Source organism: Hemicordylus capensis, chromosome 15 (genome assembly GCF_027244095.1).
Source record: "Hemicordylus capensis ecotype Gifberg chromosome 15, rHemCap1.1.pri, whole genome shotgun sequence".
Lineage (NCBI taxonomy): Eukaryota > Metazoa > Chordata > Lepidosauria > Squamata > Cordylidae > Hemicordylus > Hemicordylus capensis.
Window position 1 is genome coordinate 9,056,500 of NC_069671.1, and position 19,804 is coordinate 9,076,303.

Genomic DNA, 19,804 nt, shown 5'->3' on the forward strand with positions numbered 1-19,804 from the left:
AGGCCAAAGAGGCAGACTCCATGCGGTTTTGGGAGCTGTTTTCTAAATAGACCTGTTTATAAGGCATCCAAAGAGCATGGAATGAACGACGTGCTACTTTAGAGTCCGGCCAGTTTTGTGTGTACTTTCGGGGGGAGTGGGGGATGTACATCATCCGTGCATTATCCTGAAATGTGACAAAACACTTCAGAATTTATTTTCATGGCATAGCCCGACGACCACCAAGGTAAAACTGCAGGAGCCCCACACAGAGTGGGGAACCGGCTGTTCCCAACCACAAAAGAACAATCAACGGCAAAAGAGAAGATGTATTCCAATGCGTTTCAACAGATCTCGTTTCCAAGGAACCTTTTCAATGAACTGCCTCGAAAAGGTATTTTCTTGCAGAAATCCTAGGCTGACTGGAAAAGTACCTCTTCCTGGAAGCTCAATGAAAAGGTTCCTTGGAAACGGGATTGATTTTGAACCTGTGCTTTCCCCCAGCCCGAGATATGGAGGGAAATTGAAGTGTGTGCTGCAGACGGTCATAGACCTCCGCTTGTTGGCGTGGTGTTGTGGTTAGAGTGCTGGACTAGGACCAGGGAGACCCAAGTTCAAATCCCCATTCAGCCATGAGACTTGCTGGGTGACTCTGGGCCAGTCACTTCTCTCTCAGCCTAACCTACTTCACAGAGTTGTTGTGAAAGAGAAACTCAAGTATGTAGTACTTGGGCTCCTTGGAGTACTCTGGGCTCCTTGGAGGAAGAGCGGGATATAAAATAGTAATAAATAAATAAGAGGAAGAGGCAAGCCCCTTGTCCAAGCCAGGCTTTGGATGCTATCCCAGCCTTACATCAGCTGCCTCGCAGCCATTGGTCCCAATGACAAGGGGGCAAGCTTGCCTGGAACCAGAGGTCCGTGGAAAGCATGGGTGAAGATGCAAGCTGGAACATTAATAGAAGTGTAAACAATTCTTGGTTACACATCTAGATTGCCCCTTCCCAAGGGAAGATGGGATTCTTGCCATAGGGTGCACTCACACCATCGTGGACACCTGGGCAAGCAAGATGGAAGGTAGGTTCTGCAGGATATCTGATCCCACCCACAAGGAAGCGTGGAAGCACCCAAATATGGAGTTAGGGGCATAGGAAGCAGCCATGCCCCAAGTCAGACCATTGGTCCATCTAACTCAGTAGTGTCTACACCAGGACCAGCTGAACTTCAGCCCTCCTGCAGATGTTGGCCTACAACTCCCATAACCCCTGGCTATTGGCCACTGGGGATTATGGGAGTTGTAGTCCAAAAACTAAGGGACTACATTGAGCAGGCGTGGTCTACCCAGACTGGCAGCGGCTTCTCCAAGGTTGCTGGCAGGGATCTCTCTTCAGTCCTATCTTGGAGATGCTGCCAGGGAGGGAACTTGGAACCTACTGCACGCAAGCAAACAGGTGCTCTTCCACTGAGCTATGCCCACCCCAGGGGAATTTTTTATAGTGCTCACACTTGTAGTCTCCCATCCAAATGTAAACCAGGGTGGGTCCTGCTTAGCTAAGGGGACAATTCACGCTTGTTACCACAAGGTTTGAGTTAATTAAGCCTCATTAATGGGACCTGCCACAAAGCCCCCTTTAGATATCAACACTGCAAGAAAAAGTCCTCTTTGCAAAAGTGCAGGCTCTGGAAATGACAAAGCTGTTCAAAGAACAGTCCTGAAAACAGAATGAGATTCTGCAGATCCAAAAGGGGAGATGATGATATAAATGGGAAGCTAAGATAAAGCGGTGGAGATATTTCAATGTATGAAAGGGAAAGGTTTTCTTTCTTTCTTTTTTTTAAAGGCCCATCGTTTGAATAGTTTCCAGAGGCTTCACAGCTGTAGCTCAAGAAAGGCTAGGATAAAAATCAAGAGCAGGTCCCCAGTGCTACGAGATCTGGCAGGGGAGCACGGCAACTCTCAAAAACACACACGTCAGAACGGTTGCTGAAGTGGAGATGATGGAATTGCACCAGAGACGGGTGTCAGGGCAGGAAATGGAGAAAAAGTGCTCAGACGGAGAAGAACAGAGGCACCAAAAAGCTGGTGTGGAAACAGAATGTAAACTTCTGAACAGTAGTTCAGAAAGCAGACTTAAAGAAGTGCCACGGAGGGCAATGTGTCTATTTGACCGGTTCGCATTTTAGTACATTCCACAACTTCACAGCCTTGCGATTATCTTTATATTTCATTCCCAAAGAGTTGGAAATGTTATGATCCTTATGGTCGTATAACCAAAGCATCTGCAAGTGAGAGGAAGGCGCCAACAGACTAAAAGGTAACTGCAGGTATGTCGATTTCACAAAAATCTGGAGGAAACTAACTCCAAGGCGGCAACCCCCACAATTGTTCCAATGCAACTCAGTGGAACAGAATGTTTGTAGACTCAGAGGCCAGTTAACAGACAACCAGGTGAGTAAATCTAATGGAAGTAAGTGAACAAAAGAACAGCCCTGCTGGATCAGTGGAAAGGAGAGGAGAAAAGAGGGTTTGAATAAAAAGAGTGGGACATTGCTGAGCTTGAAGAACAGTCACAACTCTTTCTGCTTCTGAGGGGGAAAGTGTCTACAAATTTAACTATGTGCAGGTACAGGCTCAGATAACACATGCACACCAGGGATATACAGCACAATGTTGTTGCGGGTTCATGAATATATATTTTTTTCAATGTTAGTATGACAGTAGAGAAAATGAGCCTAGCCCTAAATTAAGGGCAAAACTTCATTTAGTTCCAGCAGAGCAAGATCTAGACTTAAAAGTATACTGCACTAAATTTCTGAAAGTAAAAGGCAGGGGGGACCCTCCATTTCCTCACTCTCCTGGATAAACACCTTCCTGCATCAATACAAAATACAAACATCAATACAAATCAAAGCAGAGACCAGCAGTAGATTTTCTCTACAGAAATACAGATGCCCAGTGTTATGGCAAATTATTGTAGGAGCCAACAGAAATGTATTTATGTGCCATCATAAATGTGGAATATCTTGTGAATTCCTATTTTTATTTTTAAAATAACAAATAGAATATGTCATCACGGGAAATATATCAAGTTTCAGGGCAGTAACAGAAGTACAAAGGCAGTACTTTTAAGATGGGCAATTTTAAGGTGCAGGCTTTTTCAATTGACGCACCACAGATCTAGAATTCTTTTTCCTGGAAAGCAATTTTTTCCTTCTTCATTTGAAGGGCAATTCTGCTCCGAGCCTGCAACACTCGAAATACCCCCTTTCAAGTTGGAATGTTCTGCCAGTTGAAAGTTTTGTACATCCCTACTTCATAGGCTGTATTGAGGAATGGCAGAATACAAGTGTAATAAATATATACAAATAAGTGTCAGAACTCAATGGTGGATTCGAGAAAGCAATAAAAGAAGGTCTATCTCAAAACCACTAGTACGCCCCCTGAGAGTAGGGACCAAGGTTTCCATTGGTAAGGATAGGGCTTCCAGGTGGGGCCAGGATTCAGGACTCTACACAAATTAACTGCTTGGCATGTTCTTGTCCTACTTTTCAGGAAACAGACAACTGTAACATCATCCTTGAAGTGGGTGGTCTCCACACCTATACAGCAGCTCGAATCGGAATAGCACTCGAATTGGAATAGCTCTATTCCCCGAATCTTTATTTGCTAGAGTTCTTGGGTATTCGCTTTAGCAAGAGTTAGGATTGCATGGTTCTCTAACAACTTGGAAATAAAGCAATCTCATAAAAATCTTGTCTTCTTACAGAATTGGTTCCAGCTTCTGGTATAAAATATTGCTTAGTTTTAAAACAGGAAAAGCCTGTTTTGATGGCAAAAAAGTAATACTACAGCAAAAAGCAAGAATCCCAACTATTCTGTTTTGAAAACTGAGTTTCAGGGAAGAAGCCCTTAAAAAATGTCAGAAACTAGAGCACAAAAACATTTTTATCAGCAGCGTCTGGGGAACCAATCCTTCGTTTGAAGGCATACAGATATGCAGCATGGCTCAAACACAAACAATGCTGACTTTTCTTCAAAGCCGCACTTGATTGTCGCAAAATCAGATAATGAGGGCTCCAGCTTCTCCTGAATCTTCCCACCCAGCTGTGCCACACATTCCTTTAGCACACCTGGCGATCCAGAATTGCAAGAGGATATAAAACAAAAGGCAGCACCATGTGCAGAAAACATATGGAGCTCGGGAAGAATCTCAAGTACTGCAAACTGCAGAGGGGTGGGTGGAGAGGAAGAGGTGAGTTTTTGAACTGAACAGACAGTCAGCATGTCGGGTTTGCTATGGCATTTATGAGATAATTCTGTTTGCTGTAGAGCTGGGACTCCCAAACGGTGGCACCCTAGCTGTTGCCTAACTACAATTCCCATCACCCCCAGCTACAATAAGCTGGGGATGGTGGGAGTTGCAGTTCAGCAACATTTGGAGTACCACAGATTCCCTGCTGTAGAGAACAAATCTTCCATTTGTTGCTATGCTGGATGCATTTGCTTCAAAAAACAAAACAAAACAGTGAAAGCAGGATATTTAGAGCTGATTGGGCAGATCGTATCCACAGGCAGTCTGCTTCAAAAAGGCTGGTTCGGCAGCTTCCAACTTGGGGTGAGTCATTGGTGCACACAGAATCCCAAGAAGGCAAAGGAGAGGAGAGCTGGTTTGGTGGTAGCAAGCATGACTTGTCCCCTTTGCTAAGCAGGGTCTACCCTGGTTTGCATTTGATTGGAAGACTAGAAGTGTGAGCACTGGAAGATATTCCACTCAGGGGATGAAGCCGCTCTGGGAAGAGCAGAAGGTTCCAAGTTCCCTCCCTGGCAGCATCTCCAAGATAGGGCTGAGAGAGACTCCTGCCTGTAACCTTCGAGAAGCCGCTGCCAGTCTGTGAAGACAATACTGAATACTACCTATATTCCCGTCCATAGAACTGGATCATTCTGCGTACTGGCTGGCTATCTGTACCAAGAAATATTAGGCCTGAGTACCTTTTTTTGCCATAAGTTCTATGCCACGGTATCAGCTAGAGGTTCCTTAATCCAAGATGTACTGAATTTTTAGTGAGCTGGTTAGGCTCTGGGGAAAATGACCAGCAAGATGCAGTCCTGGAATGCTGATGAAGGAAAATTCCACTGTCCTCTTTCACCTAGTTGTGTAACCTACATAAGTCCTAAAGGCCACAAGTTTCTGCACCCTGCTGTTACAAGGGCCCCCCTTTTTGGGAAACAATACTCTGCCCCATCTGAGTAGAGATAAACACCTGTTGACCATAGCTTGCCCTGCCTGACTAGGCATAAACACAGCTAAAAGCTGATTGATGCATTATTGCTGGTTTCTGCCTTGTAATTGGTTCACCTTGTATACCAATGGATAAACTTTATCCATTGCTTACCCCTGCTAACTTGGCAAAAGAGGCACCTTTTAACATGGTGATTCTCTTTATTTAGAAGGGGGAGAGTAACTGGCCCTATCCACCCCCAGCACAGGACCTCCAGTGACTGTTGCTGGTGTCTATCTTATGTTTCTTTTTAGATTGTGAGCCCTTTGGGGACAGGGATCTATCTTATTTATTTGTTATTTCTCTGTGTAAACCGCCCTGAGCCATTTTTGGAAGGGCGGTATAGAAACCGAATAAGTAAATAAATAAAATTCTGCTTGTACTTGTAAGATTGGTGCATACCATGAAACTGTGGCCTCTGATAGGCTCTGTACTCAATTCTATAGCCTGTATGTAAACAGTATAAAAGAGACTCTTGCCAAAAGCCTGAGTGTGTGCTCTTGGAAGAGAGACATCCGGCATGCCGAGATCAATAAAGCTTGAATCTGATGGACGGTGAGGGCCTCTGCTCACTAAACGAACCCAGAATTCCTGGAATCTCTCCATCAGAGTTTATTGTTTTATTGTGTTGTTTTCCCCCCTTGGTAAAGCTAGTGCAGTTGTTCGTGGTTGTCTTTGCCCCTTAGAATGTATTATTTATTTATTGATTAAAACTTTTATACCGCCTTTCCAAAAGGCTCAGGGTGGTTTACAATAAAACACCATTAAGATCAGTTAATAATTAAAACAAAAATTACAAAGCATAAAAATAATGATTAACAATTAAAAACATCGTAAAACAATTAAATAATCAGAACAATTGAAAAATAAGTTTTAAAAAGCTGAGAAAGCCTGGTTGAAGAGATGTGTTTTCAGGTGTTTTTTGAAAATTGCCAGAGATGGGGAGGATCGTATCTCAGCAGGGAGCACACTCCACAATCTCAGGGCAGCAGCCGAGAAGGCCCGTCTCTGTGTAGCCACCAAACGAGTTGGTGGCAACTGGAGACAACGGCAACTGAGACGGACCTCAATGGGTCACTCAATGGAATGTATGACAGTTGTATTGCTGGCATTCTCAAAATGTTTTCTTCTTTGTATCTGTGTCTAAACCATTACTGAGTAAGGGGAGAGGAGTAAACAAAGTGAAAAGCAACTCCTTGTATGGTAAAAGGAAACTATAGAATGCGTGTAGTTTTGCCCTATGTAATGTGTCTTGTAGGTGCTACTCAGAGTTGCACAGTGAGTTCACTTGCTGCCCTCTCTCTCTTGTTCGGATGTTTTAATAAACCAGCCAGTTGCAGCTTTGTGAGTTGGAGTGCTCGTTTCAACTGTAAATCTGTGTAAATTCAGGGATGGGGCCACAGCTCAGAGGAAGGATGTCTGCTCTGCATGTAAAAGGGTCTTTAAATTTGTAGACTGCCTAGAGAACAGTATATGGAAGGTATAGAAATCTGCTTTTTAAATTTTTTTTAAAAAGGGTCCCATATCCCAGTTCAATCCCTGGTATCCCCAGGGATGGCTGGGAAAGACTCCTGCCTGAAGCCTTGGAGAAGCCACTGCCAGTCAGCAAACACAACACTGAGCTAGAAACACCAATGGTCAGCTTCCCACGTTCCCAAATCTGTATTTGGCTATACTGGGGGCAATCAGGTACATAGCATCCATTATCCATGGCAAGATTGCCAGGAGTGGAGAACCACCACACAAGCAATTAAAAGTTATTGCCTTGCAGTACAAGATCTGTCCGCATCAACACCGCCCTCCTTCATGCCCTGCCTCCGAACAGGAATCACAAGCTGCATCACATCGCTGCAGAAGGTAGGGACAGAAATCTGTTGCTAAGTTCTGGGCAGCTGCATGTAAGACACACCACACATTTATTCTAGCTAAGTCAGATTCCAACCTATCATTGGAAGTTAGGGTGTTTTCTTATTGGTCACTGACCACAAAAAACCTGGATTTGATCACACACACACCCGCCGGTGGGATGAGTGCTTGTTTTATTCCTTTTTTAATTCAATTTTTGGAACAGCTTTTGGTGGAAAGTGCTATGGGGTGTGTGTGTGTGTGTGTGTGTGTGTGTGTGTGTGTGTGTGTGTGTGTGTGTGTGTGTGTGTGTGAGAGAGAGAGAGAGAGAGAGAGAGAGAGAGAGAGAGAGAGAGAGAGAGAGAGAGAGAGAAATCTGCATGCTTTCTGCTTTAATTAGACACATTACTCATACCTCCACGACGGGAGTAATAAGGACCCTGAAATGGCACCTGCAGAGATCCTAGGAGTTCCTTGGCATATCAATTTATGGCAGAATCAACAGGAGAAACTATAGAAGAAAAGGGGGCATGCTCAGGGTGAGAGATGCGAAGCGGAACTTATAGTCAGAGCGGCAAAAGAAAAAGTCAGTTGAGGAAAAAGGATGCTACAGTTGTCAGTTTTAATAGTGAGGAGGAAATGAAAGCACCTCGGAGAGGTTAATGAACGGCAGACACTGGAGAAGGGCTAAAATAAAGCAAGGAGTTTGGAATTCCCCAATTGCTTTTGGAAAGTTCCAAGATCACCCTAAGGCCCTGGAGCAAAAACATTCTAAGTGATATCTGAAGAGAAAGGCAGGGAAGGGATCTCGCTGGAGCTTTCGGAGGCATTTACTTCATCAATGCTCCTCCTCGGAATGTCAATTACGGCTCTTTGATGAAGAATGGAGGCTTCGCTCCAATCCCTAATATGGGCAGAAACCATTTACTGTGGTCTGGTTATCGACCAGCCGCGTTGATATACGGGGAATGGGAAGAGCACGCTGAAGCTTTGGACGCAACGCCAGACAAAAGGCTAACAGACCTTTATAAACTTGTATCGAATCAAGTTTGTTATGACAGACCATTACTGCGCAAGAAAACACAAGGGGGAAAGTTTACAACAGACCACCCACCCACCCCCCGCAAAAAAAAAAAAGGGGGGCAGGTTGGATAAACAGTGAGCCTGCTACTGCTGAAAGGTAGAGTCGCTTCTCCCCTGCAATATGAGAGAGCCACCAAGGGGCCGGCGTCCCTGCGTGCCCTAAGTAAAGCCGCCATCGCTCCTGGATGCTGGGCCAGTCCCCCTTGCTGCCTCTGCCAGGCATGCTAAAAGTGATTAGGGGGTGTTGCCGGCGCTGGGCACGGATACATGGCCTGCCCAGTCCGTCTGCACTTTGTTCGCTGGTCCAGCTGGGTTCTTATTCCTTACATAGGAAGCTGCCTTCTACTGAGTCAGACCTATGGTCCATCTAGCTCAGGATTGTCAACAGACTGGCAGCGGCGTCTCCCAGGCTCCAGGAATGAGTCTCTGTTAGCCCCAACGGGTGATGCTGCCAGGGAGGGAACAAGCGTGCAGGTGCTCGTCCTGGAGCGGCCCCCTCCTCTAAGGGGAATAGCTGACAGTGCTCCCACATGTAGTCTCCCATTCGGATGCAAAGCAGAGACAGACCCTGCTTAGCAAAGGGGACCATTCATGCTCGTTCCCACAAGATCAGCTCTGCTCCTCCATAGTGGGGAGGGAGAGGAGTAGAAAATAGTATATCTCCCTAGACGTTGTGAGCGCATTTAAAAGAAACACCCGGCTTTTCTCGACAACCTGGTCTCTCCTGTAAAATGAACCAGTGCTCTCCGATACAGATGCTGGGCTACAATTCACGAAATGCCATTCCGCACCCCACGCCGCCACATTCCGAAGATGGGCGGGGCTTGTGCGCCCAGCTCCATTGGCAGGTATGGGGGCCGCCATCTTGCCCTCCCCTGAACGTGATGCTGGCCAGCCCATCGGGGAGGATGGGCTGGCATAAGCGGTAGGCGTGATCGTAGCCCTACCAGCTGCCCTGGGGCGAGGCACCCTCCCCACCTGCTCAGTGAGAATTTCCTGGTCACCATTTGGGGCCAAGTGAGAGTTTTCTGGGTTGCACCAGACTGGCACGGGGTGCAGCGTTCCCTCCAACAGGGACTCCCAGATGTTGTTGACTACAGCTCCCAGAATGCCCAGCTGCAATGGCTTTTTGCTTGGGAATTACGGGGGTTGTAGTCAACATCTGGGAATCCGTTAGAGGGAACACTGACAGGGTGTGGTCTTTTGCCCACCTACTTAGGGGTTTCGACGGATGTCGGATTCTTTGGTTGGGGTGGGCTGTTTTGGTAACAGTGTCGGGCTGGAGGACCACCCTTTAGGGTTTTGCAGCCTGTTGGGTTGGGATTGGCCCCTACTAGGAGGATGGCTTGGCTCAGAGTTTTATTTTATTTTATTTTATTTTCATTTTCTATCCCGTTCTTCCTCCAAGGAGCCCAGAGCGGTGCACTACATACTTAAGTTTCTCCTCAAAACTACCAAGTTTTGTGGCCTGGGTTGGGTCAGGCTTCCATCCCCTCAGTGGGGGGAAGCCCCATGGTGAGACGATGTCAGGACTTGGTGCCTGGCTGAATTGGCAGGTGGCCCTTCACCCAGGTGTGGCGCGGTCCTCCTTATGAGGCTGACACACAGGGGTGGAGTACCCGCATGATGGGTAGTTAATGTTCTCCGTTGCAGATTTTTATGTGTATTATCATCAATAATAATAAAATGGCCCTAGTTACTCCAGTTACGCGTGTCCTGCTCAGGGAAAGGAGAGCTGGTCTTGTGATAGCAAGCGTGACTTGTCCCCTTAGCTCAGCAGGGTCTGCCCTGGTTGCAAATGAATGGGAGTCTAGAAGTGTGAGCACTGCAAGATATTCCCCTCAGGGGATGGAGCCGCTCTGGGAAGAGCAGAAGGTTCCAAGTTCCCTCCCTGGCAGCATCTCCAGGATAGGGCTGAGAGAGACTCCTGCCTGCAACCTTGGACAAGCCGCTGCCAGTCTGGGTAGACAATACTGAGCTAGATGGACCTATGGTCTGACTCAGTATATGGCAGCTTCCTATGTTCCTGTCCTTATTGGGGCTTGGGGGTGCAATTAGTAGATGCCTTTTGTTGTGCTTTTATCAGATATTTTCGTGGAATGGATGCAGCTTCCTTTCAACTCCTATCACCTCTCTAGGATCTCCCCCCTCAATGAGTTGGTCCCTCAAGCAGGCAAAGAAAAGCACTCATTGGATGGACAAGCAATGTGTCCACGCTTGGAGTTGGTAATGCCCCCTGCATCGGCAAGCTGGCGCGGGCAGAATAGGAGTGCCAGGGTGTGGGTGTGGGTGTGGAGGGTGGGCACAACACAGCCTCACCTCCTGCTCCACCAGCTTTCCTAGACCTTTGACAGGAAGCCCCTGATTATACCACTGAAGAGCAAGAGCTTCAAAATGACACCTAGCACAGAAGCCAGGTGTGCCAGAAAAGCTTCTGAAGCAGCTTCTGGACAGGATCCGGTAGGCAGACGTGGTGGGTTCCCTGCGTGTCGACACACATTCTACAGTCATCTGTTCACAGTTTCACCTAGGTCCATTTCAAATGTCATTTTAGACAGCACAATCTCATCCCTATAATAAACCACGGGGGTGATTGTGTATTTCTTTCTCTACTTTGTATTTCCTTCTCTACTAACTGTGTTTCTTTCCCCTGCTAACTGGGCAAAGGAGCACCTTTTTAACGTGGTGATTCTCTTTATTGAGCAGGGGGAGAGCAACTGGCCCTATCCGTCCCCAGCACAGCATCCCTCCAGTGACTGTTGCCTGTCTTATATTACTTTTTAAGACGGCGAGCCCTTTGGGGACAGGAAGCCATCTTATTTACTTATATCTATGTAAACCACTTTGATGAATATTTGCTCATCAAAATATTCATCAATTTGTGTTCTATTTGTACTAAGACAAAGTGTGTGATTTTCTCTCAATTTTCAAAGCCGTCTCCACTGTTAGGGACACGGCAGACTCAACTCCTTCAGAACTGGAAGTTACTTTAGGCCTTCATCAAGATGTGGCTTTGTCTGATAACTCCTTAAACTGTGCCAGATACATTGTGTATCGTTTCACAAGAAAAGCAGAGAGAGTAACGGAAAGATCAGGCTGGAGGCCCCGTGGAATTGGCTGATCAGGGAAGACGCTCTCCAAGTACTTTGGAGCAAAGCAAAGTCAGTGGGAAGAAAAACCTGGAATGGGCTGGTGGCTAATAATATACAATTTACTGTGCCATTCACAGCCATCAATTTAATTACAAGCATTGTTGCTCAGGAGCAATTAAAGATATTCATTGTCTAACTTTGAATTTGCATTTGCATGTGCTCATCAATAACCACGAACAGTGCTATTAAAACAACAACAAACCCTCAAAAGCTATTAGGGAAGATTTAAAAACAAAGATGTCTCATTTACATACAATTCCAGCTATTTTTAGCAGAGGCAGGGAACAGTTCTGAAGGTTTGAGGCACGGGAACTTGGGCAGAATGCTTAAGGTATCTGTGAACGGTTACCTTGGGGTGGCCTTGCATCCGGGGTGTAAGAGGAGCACCAGCTGATCCTACCAAGCTCACAGCCACGCTGCTCGGTCTGCAGCTCAGAACTATCCCCTAGATATTTTTGTCCCTTTTCTCCCAGGGCAACAGTTCCTGAGGTGTGCAAAGCGCCTCCCTCAGGGAAGCACAAACCGTTCCTTGGGTGGGAGAAAGCACCCCTCTGCTCTTCCCACTTGTGTGTACGGCAGGCCTGCTCAATTTGGGGCCCCCAGCTGTTTTTGGACTACAACTCCCATAATCCCCAGGCACAGTAGTCAATAGCCAGGGATTATGGAAGCTGCAGGCCAACATCTGCAGGAGAGCTGAAGTTGAGATGATGCCTTTCAGCATCTTCCTATATCAGTGCTGCCTGATACAGTACCAGCGGGGATTCAAACCAGCAACCTTCTGCTTGTTAGTCAGGCATTTCCCTGCTGCGCCGCTGTGCCATTATTTGTGGCAGCCACCATTCCCTTTTCTGGGATCCTTTTCTGACACACAGCCAGAGAGCTTAGGAGAAGCAGGTCTTCTGTCATTCACACTGGGAGATGGAGATGGAGATGGTAGTAGTAGTTGTTCTTTTATTGCAGCCACAGGCCAAACAGAAGCAGAAGTGACAATAACACAGCCATTCAGAATTACAATAACTACTACCAAGTGAGATAGAGATGGTAAGGAGCAGGGGGAACCCTTTCTGGGAGCTCAGGAAGGACCCCTTCTCAGAAACGGAGGAGGAAATAGGACCTCTGTGGAGGAGATCTGGGTGGTGCTGGGTGTCCTGCTCGCCAGAGGGCTGGGAGCACTCGTCACTGGCGAGCTGGCAAATGGATCTGTAGATGCCCAACACTGGGTTTATTATCCTTGCATCCAGACTTGTCTGTCATGACTAAGCACCTCTGAAGGCAATGACACATATTAGTCATGACTAACGCCAAGTCTTTAATTTCACATGCTAAGAAAATAATGCCCAGGATCATCCGATGCATATTAGAGCCCTACGTGGAAAGGGAAATGCCGGATGTTCAAGCTGGTTTCAGAAAAGGCTAAGGAACAAGAGACATCATTGCTGATGCACGCTGGATAATTGAGAAGGCCAAAGAATACCAGAAAGAAGTCAGTATGTGCTTTATTGGCTACAGAAAAGCCTTCGATTGCATCAACCTTGTCAAGTTGTGGAATATCCTTAGGAAAATGGGCGTCCCAGAACATTTCATTGTTCTCGTGAGAAACCTATACACAAGTCAGGAAGCCACAGTCCAGATGGGACATGGTGAAACAGCCTGGTTCCAGATGGGCAAAGGAGTAAGACAAGGCTGTCTTACTTTCTCCTTCTTTGTTCAATTTATATGCTGAACGTATACTGAGAGAAGCTGGATTGGAAGAAGATGAGGGTGGTTTTAAAGTTGGAGGAAGAAACATCAATAACCTACACTACGCAGATGACACCACTCCGAGAATGCAGATGATCTGCAAGCTCTAGTAATGAAAGTCATAAGAACATAGGATCATAAGAACAGCCCTGCTGGATCAGGCCCAAGGCCCATCTAGTCCAGCATCCTGTTTTGCACAGTGACCCACCAGATGCCACTGGAAGCCTACAGGCAGGAGTTGAAAGGGGCATGCCCTCTCTCCTGCTGTTACTCCCCTGCAACTGCTACTCAGAGGCATCCTGCCTTTGAAACTGGAGGTGGCCCATAGCCCTCTGACTAGTAGCCGATGATAGACCTCTCCTCCATGAAGTTATTCAAATCCCTCTTAAAGCCGTCCAGGTTGTTGGCTGTCACCACATCTTGTGGCAGAGAATTCCACAAGTGGATTATGCGTTGTGTGAAAAAGTACTTCCATTTGTTCGTCCTAGATTTCCTGGCAATCAGAAAAAAGAAAAGAGGAACACAGGCCAATGGCACAGTGAAGGAGCACAGTGAAAAAATGGGACGACAACTAAATGCCAAGAAGACTAAATGAATGACAAAGGGTACAGCAACCAGCCTCAGAATTGATAATGAAGACATTGAAGCGGTGGATAGCTTCTGCCATTTAGGATTGACCATCAACAGTAAAGGATCGAGCAGTCAAGAAATATGCCGCAGACTAGCACTTGGAAGGGTTGCAATGAAGGCCTTGAAAGGATATTCAGATGCTGTGACGTGTCTACACCTATAAAGATTAGAATTGTTCGGACAATGGTTTTCCCCGTGACACTCTATGGATGCGAAAGCTGGACTTTGAAGAAGCAAGATAAAAAAAGTATTACCCGTATTTTACGGACTATAAGACGCTACGGACTATAAGACGCACCTTAATTTTAATCCAATTTTTCAGAGTTTTAACATATTAAACTGTTAAAACATATAAGACGCTCCTGAATTTTGGCGGATATTTTTCGAGGAAAAAAGTGAGTCTTATAGTCCATAAAATACGGTAACGCTTTTGAACTTTGGTGCTGGAGAAGACTTTTGAGGAGACCATGGACAGCCAGGAAAACAAACAAATGGATCATAGAACCGATCAATCCAGAATTTTCACTCGAGGCACAAATGACCAGGCTCAAACTATCATACTTCGGACACATTATGCAAAAACCCAGCTCCCTTGAGAAGTCCGTGATGCTGGGAAAAGTTGAAGGAAAGAGGAGGATGACCAGCAGCAAGGTGGACAGACTCGATTATGACAGCAATGAATGCACCACTGAGAGACCATAAAGGCTAAGCTGAAGACAGATCATCCTGGAAAGAATCTATCTAAGTGGTTGCTAATAGTTGACACTGACTTGATGGCACTTTCAATCAATCACTCAATCAATCAATCAAATGCAAGTCCTATTAATTTAAATGGGGCTAAGTCATGACTAACAGTCCGGATGTTGCCCATTAACCTGATTTCACAAAATACTCCTGTAGACCCTCAATTCTGTGTAAGGTACCATGCAGAGATCGGTGAACAACAACAGACCAAAATGAAATCTGAGAAGCTGGTAAAACACAGCCGACAGCGTCCACACTAAGTTAGTCATGACTAAATGTCATTGGGATTAACTGTTACTCGTAACTAGCTTGTCTCAGATTTCAATGCTAACCAATACATGCTTCTGATGCAGGCATTTCCAACTAGCTCTCTGGTGCCTAAAACCGGAGTTTAAAGGCCATTGGAAAGTGATGAATGAAATACAATCGACTCAAATTGGCCCACTACTGGGGTATATAAGTGAGATATTATAAGAAGCTTTACAAGTATTGATCACACGACATTCTTTCAAGTCGGTCCACTAGCCCTACGACAGCCGGCTGTGAAAGCCGCCTGCAAAATAATTGTTTAATGATCTGGGTTTTAATCACAGTACGGGAGTCCTGATCATCATGTTCAGCAATTGAAGACAATTGCCCTTAATTTTCTCGGGTTACATTGATACACAAAATTGCTTAGGATAAAAGAGGAAATTGCCACAATGGCTTTCATGTCCACAGCTGTAATTTCCAAATTCTCCGTCAATATAAGAGAGATATAGAGAATACAGAAAACAATCGGCTCGTAACTGGGTTCTTGAAGATTGCATAAGGACGTAAGGACAGCCCTGCTGGATCAGGCCCAAGGCCTATCTGGTCCAGCACCCTGTTTCACACAGTGGCCTGCCGGATGCCTCTGGGGAACCCACAGGCAAGAGGGGAGAGCATGCATCTGGCCTCTGAGACTGGAGTTGGCCTATAGCCACCAGACTAGTAGCCATCGATAGACCTGTCCTCCGTGAATTTGACTTATAATGCAGCTTTGCACCAGAATTTCTGGAGCAACGATTTGCTTATTTACCCCTAATTTGGGGGCCACTGGAGTCTCTCTCCCCCCCCCCCAGCTCTCTCAAAACACCATCAAGTCCCAAAGAGCCAGCTCAGGACAGTTTTAGCTCCTTGCAGATTTAATATGATTTTGATGCCACGTGCCACCCACTTTCATCAGCCAGCTGGCACCCCAACTCTCCTGAAGTTGTTGCTTTCAGAATCGAGCTTCTGAGGTTGCTCCTGGCAAACTGGAAACTCTTTTAAAAGCTCTTCCCCTTGCCACCAGTCTCCAGTACTGGAGGGCTACTCCCTGTACAAGCCAGCCTGACAGATAAAAGCCGTGATTAATAAAACAAAAACCAGATGCTCACATCTGTCCTGAATGCACGGCTCATCCTGAAACGAAGTGATGAGAAACCAGCGGGGGAATCGCACCAGATTCTCAAAGCCTCTCTCTGCCGCAGGGCTGGTTGTGTTCTTACCCTTGTTCCGAAATACTAGCACAAGTCCCCTTTTAGCCAGCATTCTGCCTTCACCTCCAATAAAGTGAATTTAAGTGAAGTCTGGAGGAGCTGGAGGTTGGAAAGTCTTTCAACATTTGTAGCTCTGAGAGAGATCCCCATAAAATATTCAGTTAACACGTCATAAATAAGTTATTGGTACCCTCCAATGATCTTGGCCGAGGGTAGGGGGAGAGAGTGCTATTTGGACTTAGTGCTGTGTTTAAGGCACCCTCCTTTTTATAGGGCAGCATGACAACTGCACAGAACCAATCTTGTCTTATGTCTTTATGCAGCAGTTAGCGTGTAGATCTGGACTGGGGAAATGTGGGTTCCAGTCTCCACTTGGCCATCAAGTTCACAGAAAGACCTACCTCAAAGGGCTCGGGAAGACCCGAGTTCAAATCCCCCTTCAGCCATGAAGCTCAATGGGTGATTCTGGGCCGGTCTCAGCCTAACCTACCTCACAGCATTATTATGAGGATAAACATAACCATGTACACCACTCTGGGCTCCTTGGAGAAAGAGCAGGATATAAACGTTTTATAAACACACACACACACACACACACACACACACACACACACACACACACACACACACACACTTATATATTGCTTTTCAACAAAAGTTCCCAAAGCAGTTTACATAGAGAAATAAAAATAAAGATGGATCTCTGTCCGCAAAGGACTTGCAATCTAAACACACAAACACACACACACGTATGTACGTTCCTTGGAGGGAGAAAGAAAGATGTATTAAAAAGAAGAATGTTCAAGTTGCCATGGCTAAGTGAACCAGCCATCAACGCACCAGATGCAACATGATTTTAAAAGAACCAACAGGAAACCAGTGATGCCTCTGCTAGATTCAAATATGCCTGGCTCAAGTAATGGCTAAGCTGAAAACCTCAAAATCCAACACAAGGTCTGTTAGGTTTATTCTCCACCAGGGCTGCACAATGCAGGCCCTCCAGTTGTCGTACTACAACTCCCATCATCCATGGCTACTGTCCACTGTGGCTGGGGGAGATGGTAACACAGGAAGCTGCTTTATACTGAGTCAGAACCTTAGTCCATCTGGCTCAGTATTGTCTACACTGACTGGCCGTGGCACTTTCCCGGGAGTGTTTGAGGCAGGAGTCCTTCCCAGTCCTACCGGGAGATGCTGTGCCAGGGATTGAAACCGGGGCCTTCTGCAAGAAAAGCAGACGCTCTATCACTTGAGCTGCAGCCCGTCCCCTAAGCCAGTCCAACAGGAGCTGGAGGGCCAAAGTTGTGCAGTCTAGCCGAAACCTCACACACCACTTTGACCGGTGACATTTTGCCTCAATTAGGAAAGCTCAGCGAGAGAGAGATTTGCTCCAACACCTCTTTCCAGCAGCCCAGAACAAAACAGACTGAGAAATGATATTAATTCCAAACCTACTTTTTCTCCAGGAGAGGTGAAAGAAGCTCATCCAAATCCCAGAAAAACCAGCATTTTGGTCAGCACCTGCTTCCCTGCCAACCCCCGTAGGGTTCTTTGCAGCAGGAGCCATTAGGGATGAAATGGCCTTACCCCTCTGCTCACCTCTATATTAAAGACACTCTCCTCCATTTTCTCCACCTCTGCTTCTGCCAAGGGATTCTTCAGGGTCTGCAAGAAGAGGGCGGCTTTCCTTTTCCGTTCCGCCTGGAGCTGCTTCTCCTTTGATTCCTTGGAGGCCTGGGCTAGCTTTTCCCTCGCTGCAGCTGCCAGCCTGTCCTCTAGCTTCTGCTTGGCTAGGAAAGGGACGACAAGAAGAAAAGAAAAAACAGGGATAGTAAGCGAGTCACTTTCCTGCCAAGATCTCAAATTAGCACTGTCCACTTATAGACAATATGACAAATATTTGGACCGGAGGGCGTCGTTATTCGTGGGGGTTCTGTTCCGGGGGGTGGGGGGGTGGGTAGCGAATCCGTGAATAATGGGGCATTAAAGTGAACATACATTGCGGGGTTGGGTTCCAGCACCACCCAAAATCACCCCCCAAATGGGGGGGGGAGAGAATCACCGAAAATCAGCCAAAGGTCATAGGTTTCCCACCTTTTAATAACAACAACAACAACAACAACAACAACAACAACTTGATGTAACCAGTCAATAACACGTGTCTGACAGTGTAAACAAGAAATAATAATAAAAAGAGCCATTGGCTTCCAAACTCAAAATAGCAGCCAGAAATGACCTCTGAGGCCATTTCTGCCCACCCCCAACCCACAGATTGTGGGTTCTACAGACTTTTTTCCTGTAGATTTTTATGCAGATTTTTTTCTGCAGATTTCCCCCCACTAATACCGAGGTCGGGTGTCCATTACCCGAACGCAGATGCACAGAACCCTAGGTGCTGGACCCACGAATAACAAGGTTCTCCTGCATACCGCTTTTCAAGTTCCCAAAGCGGTTTACATCAGTGTACATAAATAAATAAAATGGATCCCTGTCTCCAAAGGGCTCAGGATCTAAAAAAAGAAACATAAGAGAGACACCAGCAACAGCCACTGGAGGGATGCTGTGCTGGGGAGGGAGAGGGCCACGGGAAATTTTCTTCCAATCAAGTACATGAACAAAGTACAAGATTTCTTTGCTATCCTCCTGAATGGTACAGGTTAGACAGGCTGTCTTTAGAAATCACACATCTACACATCCCTTAAAGAGGATATGTTTAAATTGATTTCAATTGTAAACCACCCAGAGATGCAAATTTTGGGCAGTATATAAATTTTTTAAAAAATAATTAAATAAATCATAAATAAAGAGGACATTTTATACAAGTGCCTATAATATACTCTAGGTGCAGCACAAGTAGTAAACCGAACAGGTCTCTACTCACATCTAAGTGCTGAATAAGAGGCCATCACTGGTAGGCAGAAACTAGATTGCGAACCCTTTGAGGACAGGGATCCATCTTATTTGTTATTTCTCTGTGTACACCGCCCTGAGCCATTTTTGGAAAGGTGGTATAGAAACTGAATGAATGAATGAATAAATAAATAAATAAAATCATAGAAGCCGACACAGTTCAAGTCAAGTATGTACATCCATGTAGGAGAAAATGCAAGGGATACAATAGGAGGAGCTGTTAAAAGAAAAGGGAAGGAAATCATAGAAACATAGGAAGCTGCCTTATACCGAGTCAGGCCATTGGTTAATCTACCTCAGTATCACCTACACTGACTGGCAGCAGCTCTCCAAAGTTTCAGGCAGGAGCCTTCCCTAGCCCTACCTGGAGATTGTACTCAACTTCGGACCTTCTACATGCAAAGCAGAACCTTTATTTCGATCACAGACCAGAGAAAGGAAGAAAGACTAAATAAGACTTACATACTACTAATCAAACAGTTTAAGCATGAACACCACCAAGTATAACCAACATTCCAATCAACTTCTCTTCTACCAAGCTGATACTCTATCACTAGCTATGGTCCTTCCCCTGGGGAAAGAATCAAAACTTATATAGGAAGCTGCATTAAAACGAGTCAGACCAACGGTCCATCCAGCTCAGTATTATCTACACTGACTGGCAGCAGCTTCTCCAAGGTTTTAGGCAGGAGTCTTTCCCAGCCCTACCTGGAGATGCTGCCAGGGAGTGAACCTAGGACCTTCTACATGCAGCGAAGATGCTCTACTAATGGGCTTTTGGCCCAGGGAAAATGATTTCCCCATTACTTCCAAACACAACTCGATGCCCAGAAAGAATGATTTTCTTTTCCTCCTGAAATAAGCACTTTAGCAGTGAGGGTTCCGAATTACTGACGGCGAAGCAATCAAAATGGCAACTCTGACATTTGAAAAATTTCC

General features: G+C 45.9%; 1 protein-coding gene across 6 annotated transcripts in view; it reads right to left on the reverse strand.

Moving 5' to 3' along the window:
* The window catches only part of SFSWAP (splicing factor SWAP), a 113,650-nt gene that overhangs the window by 25,524 nt on the left and 68,322 nt on the right, over positions 1–19,804 (reverse strand). For all 6 annotated transcript variants that reach the window (XM_053279757.1, XM_053279756.1, XM_053279758.1 and 3 more), the window contains one exon: positions 17,555–17,745. In XM_053279757.1, the coding sequence (XP_053135732.1) occupies positions 17,555–17,745 (191 nt within the window). The remainder of the gene's footprint in view (positions 1–17,554; positions 17,746–19,804) is intronic.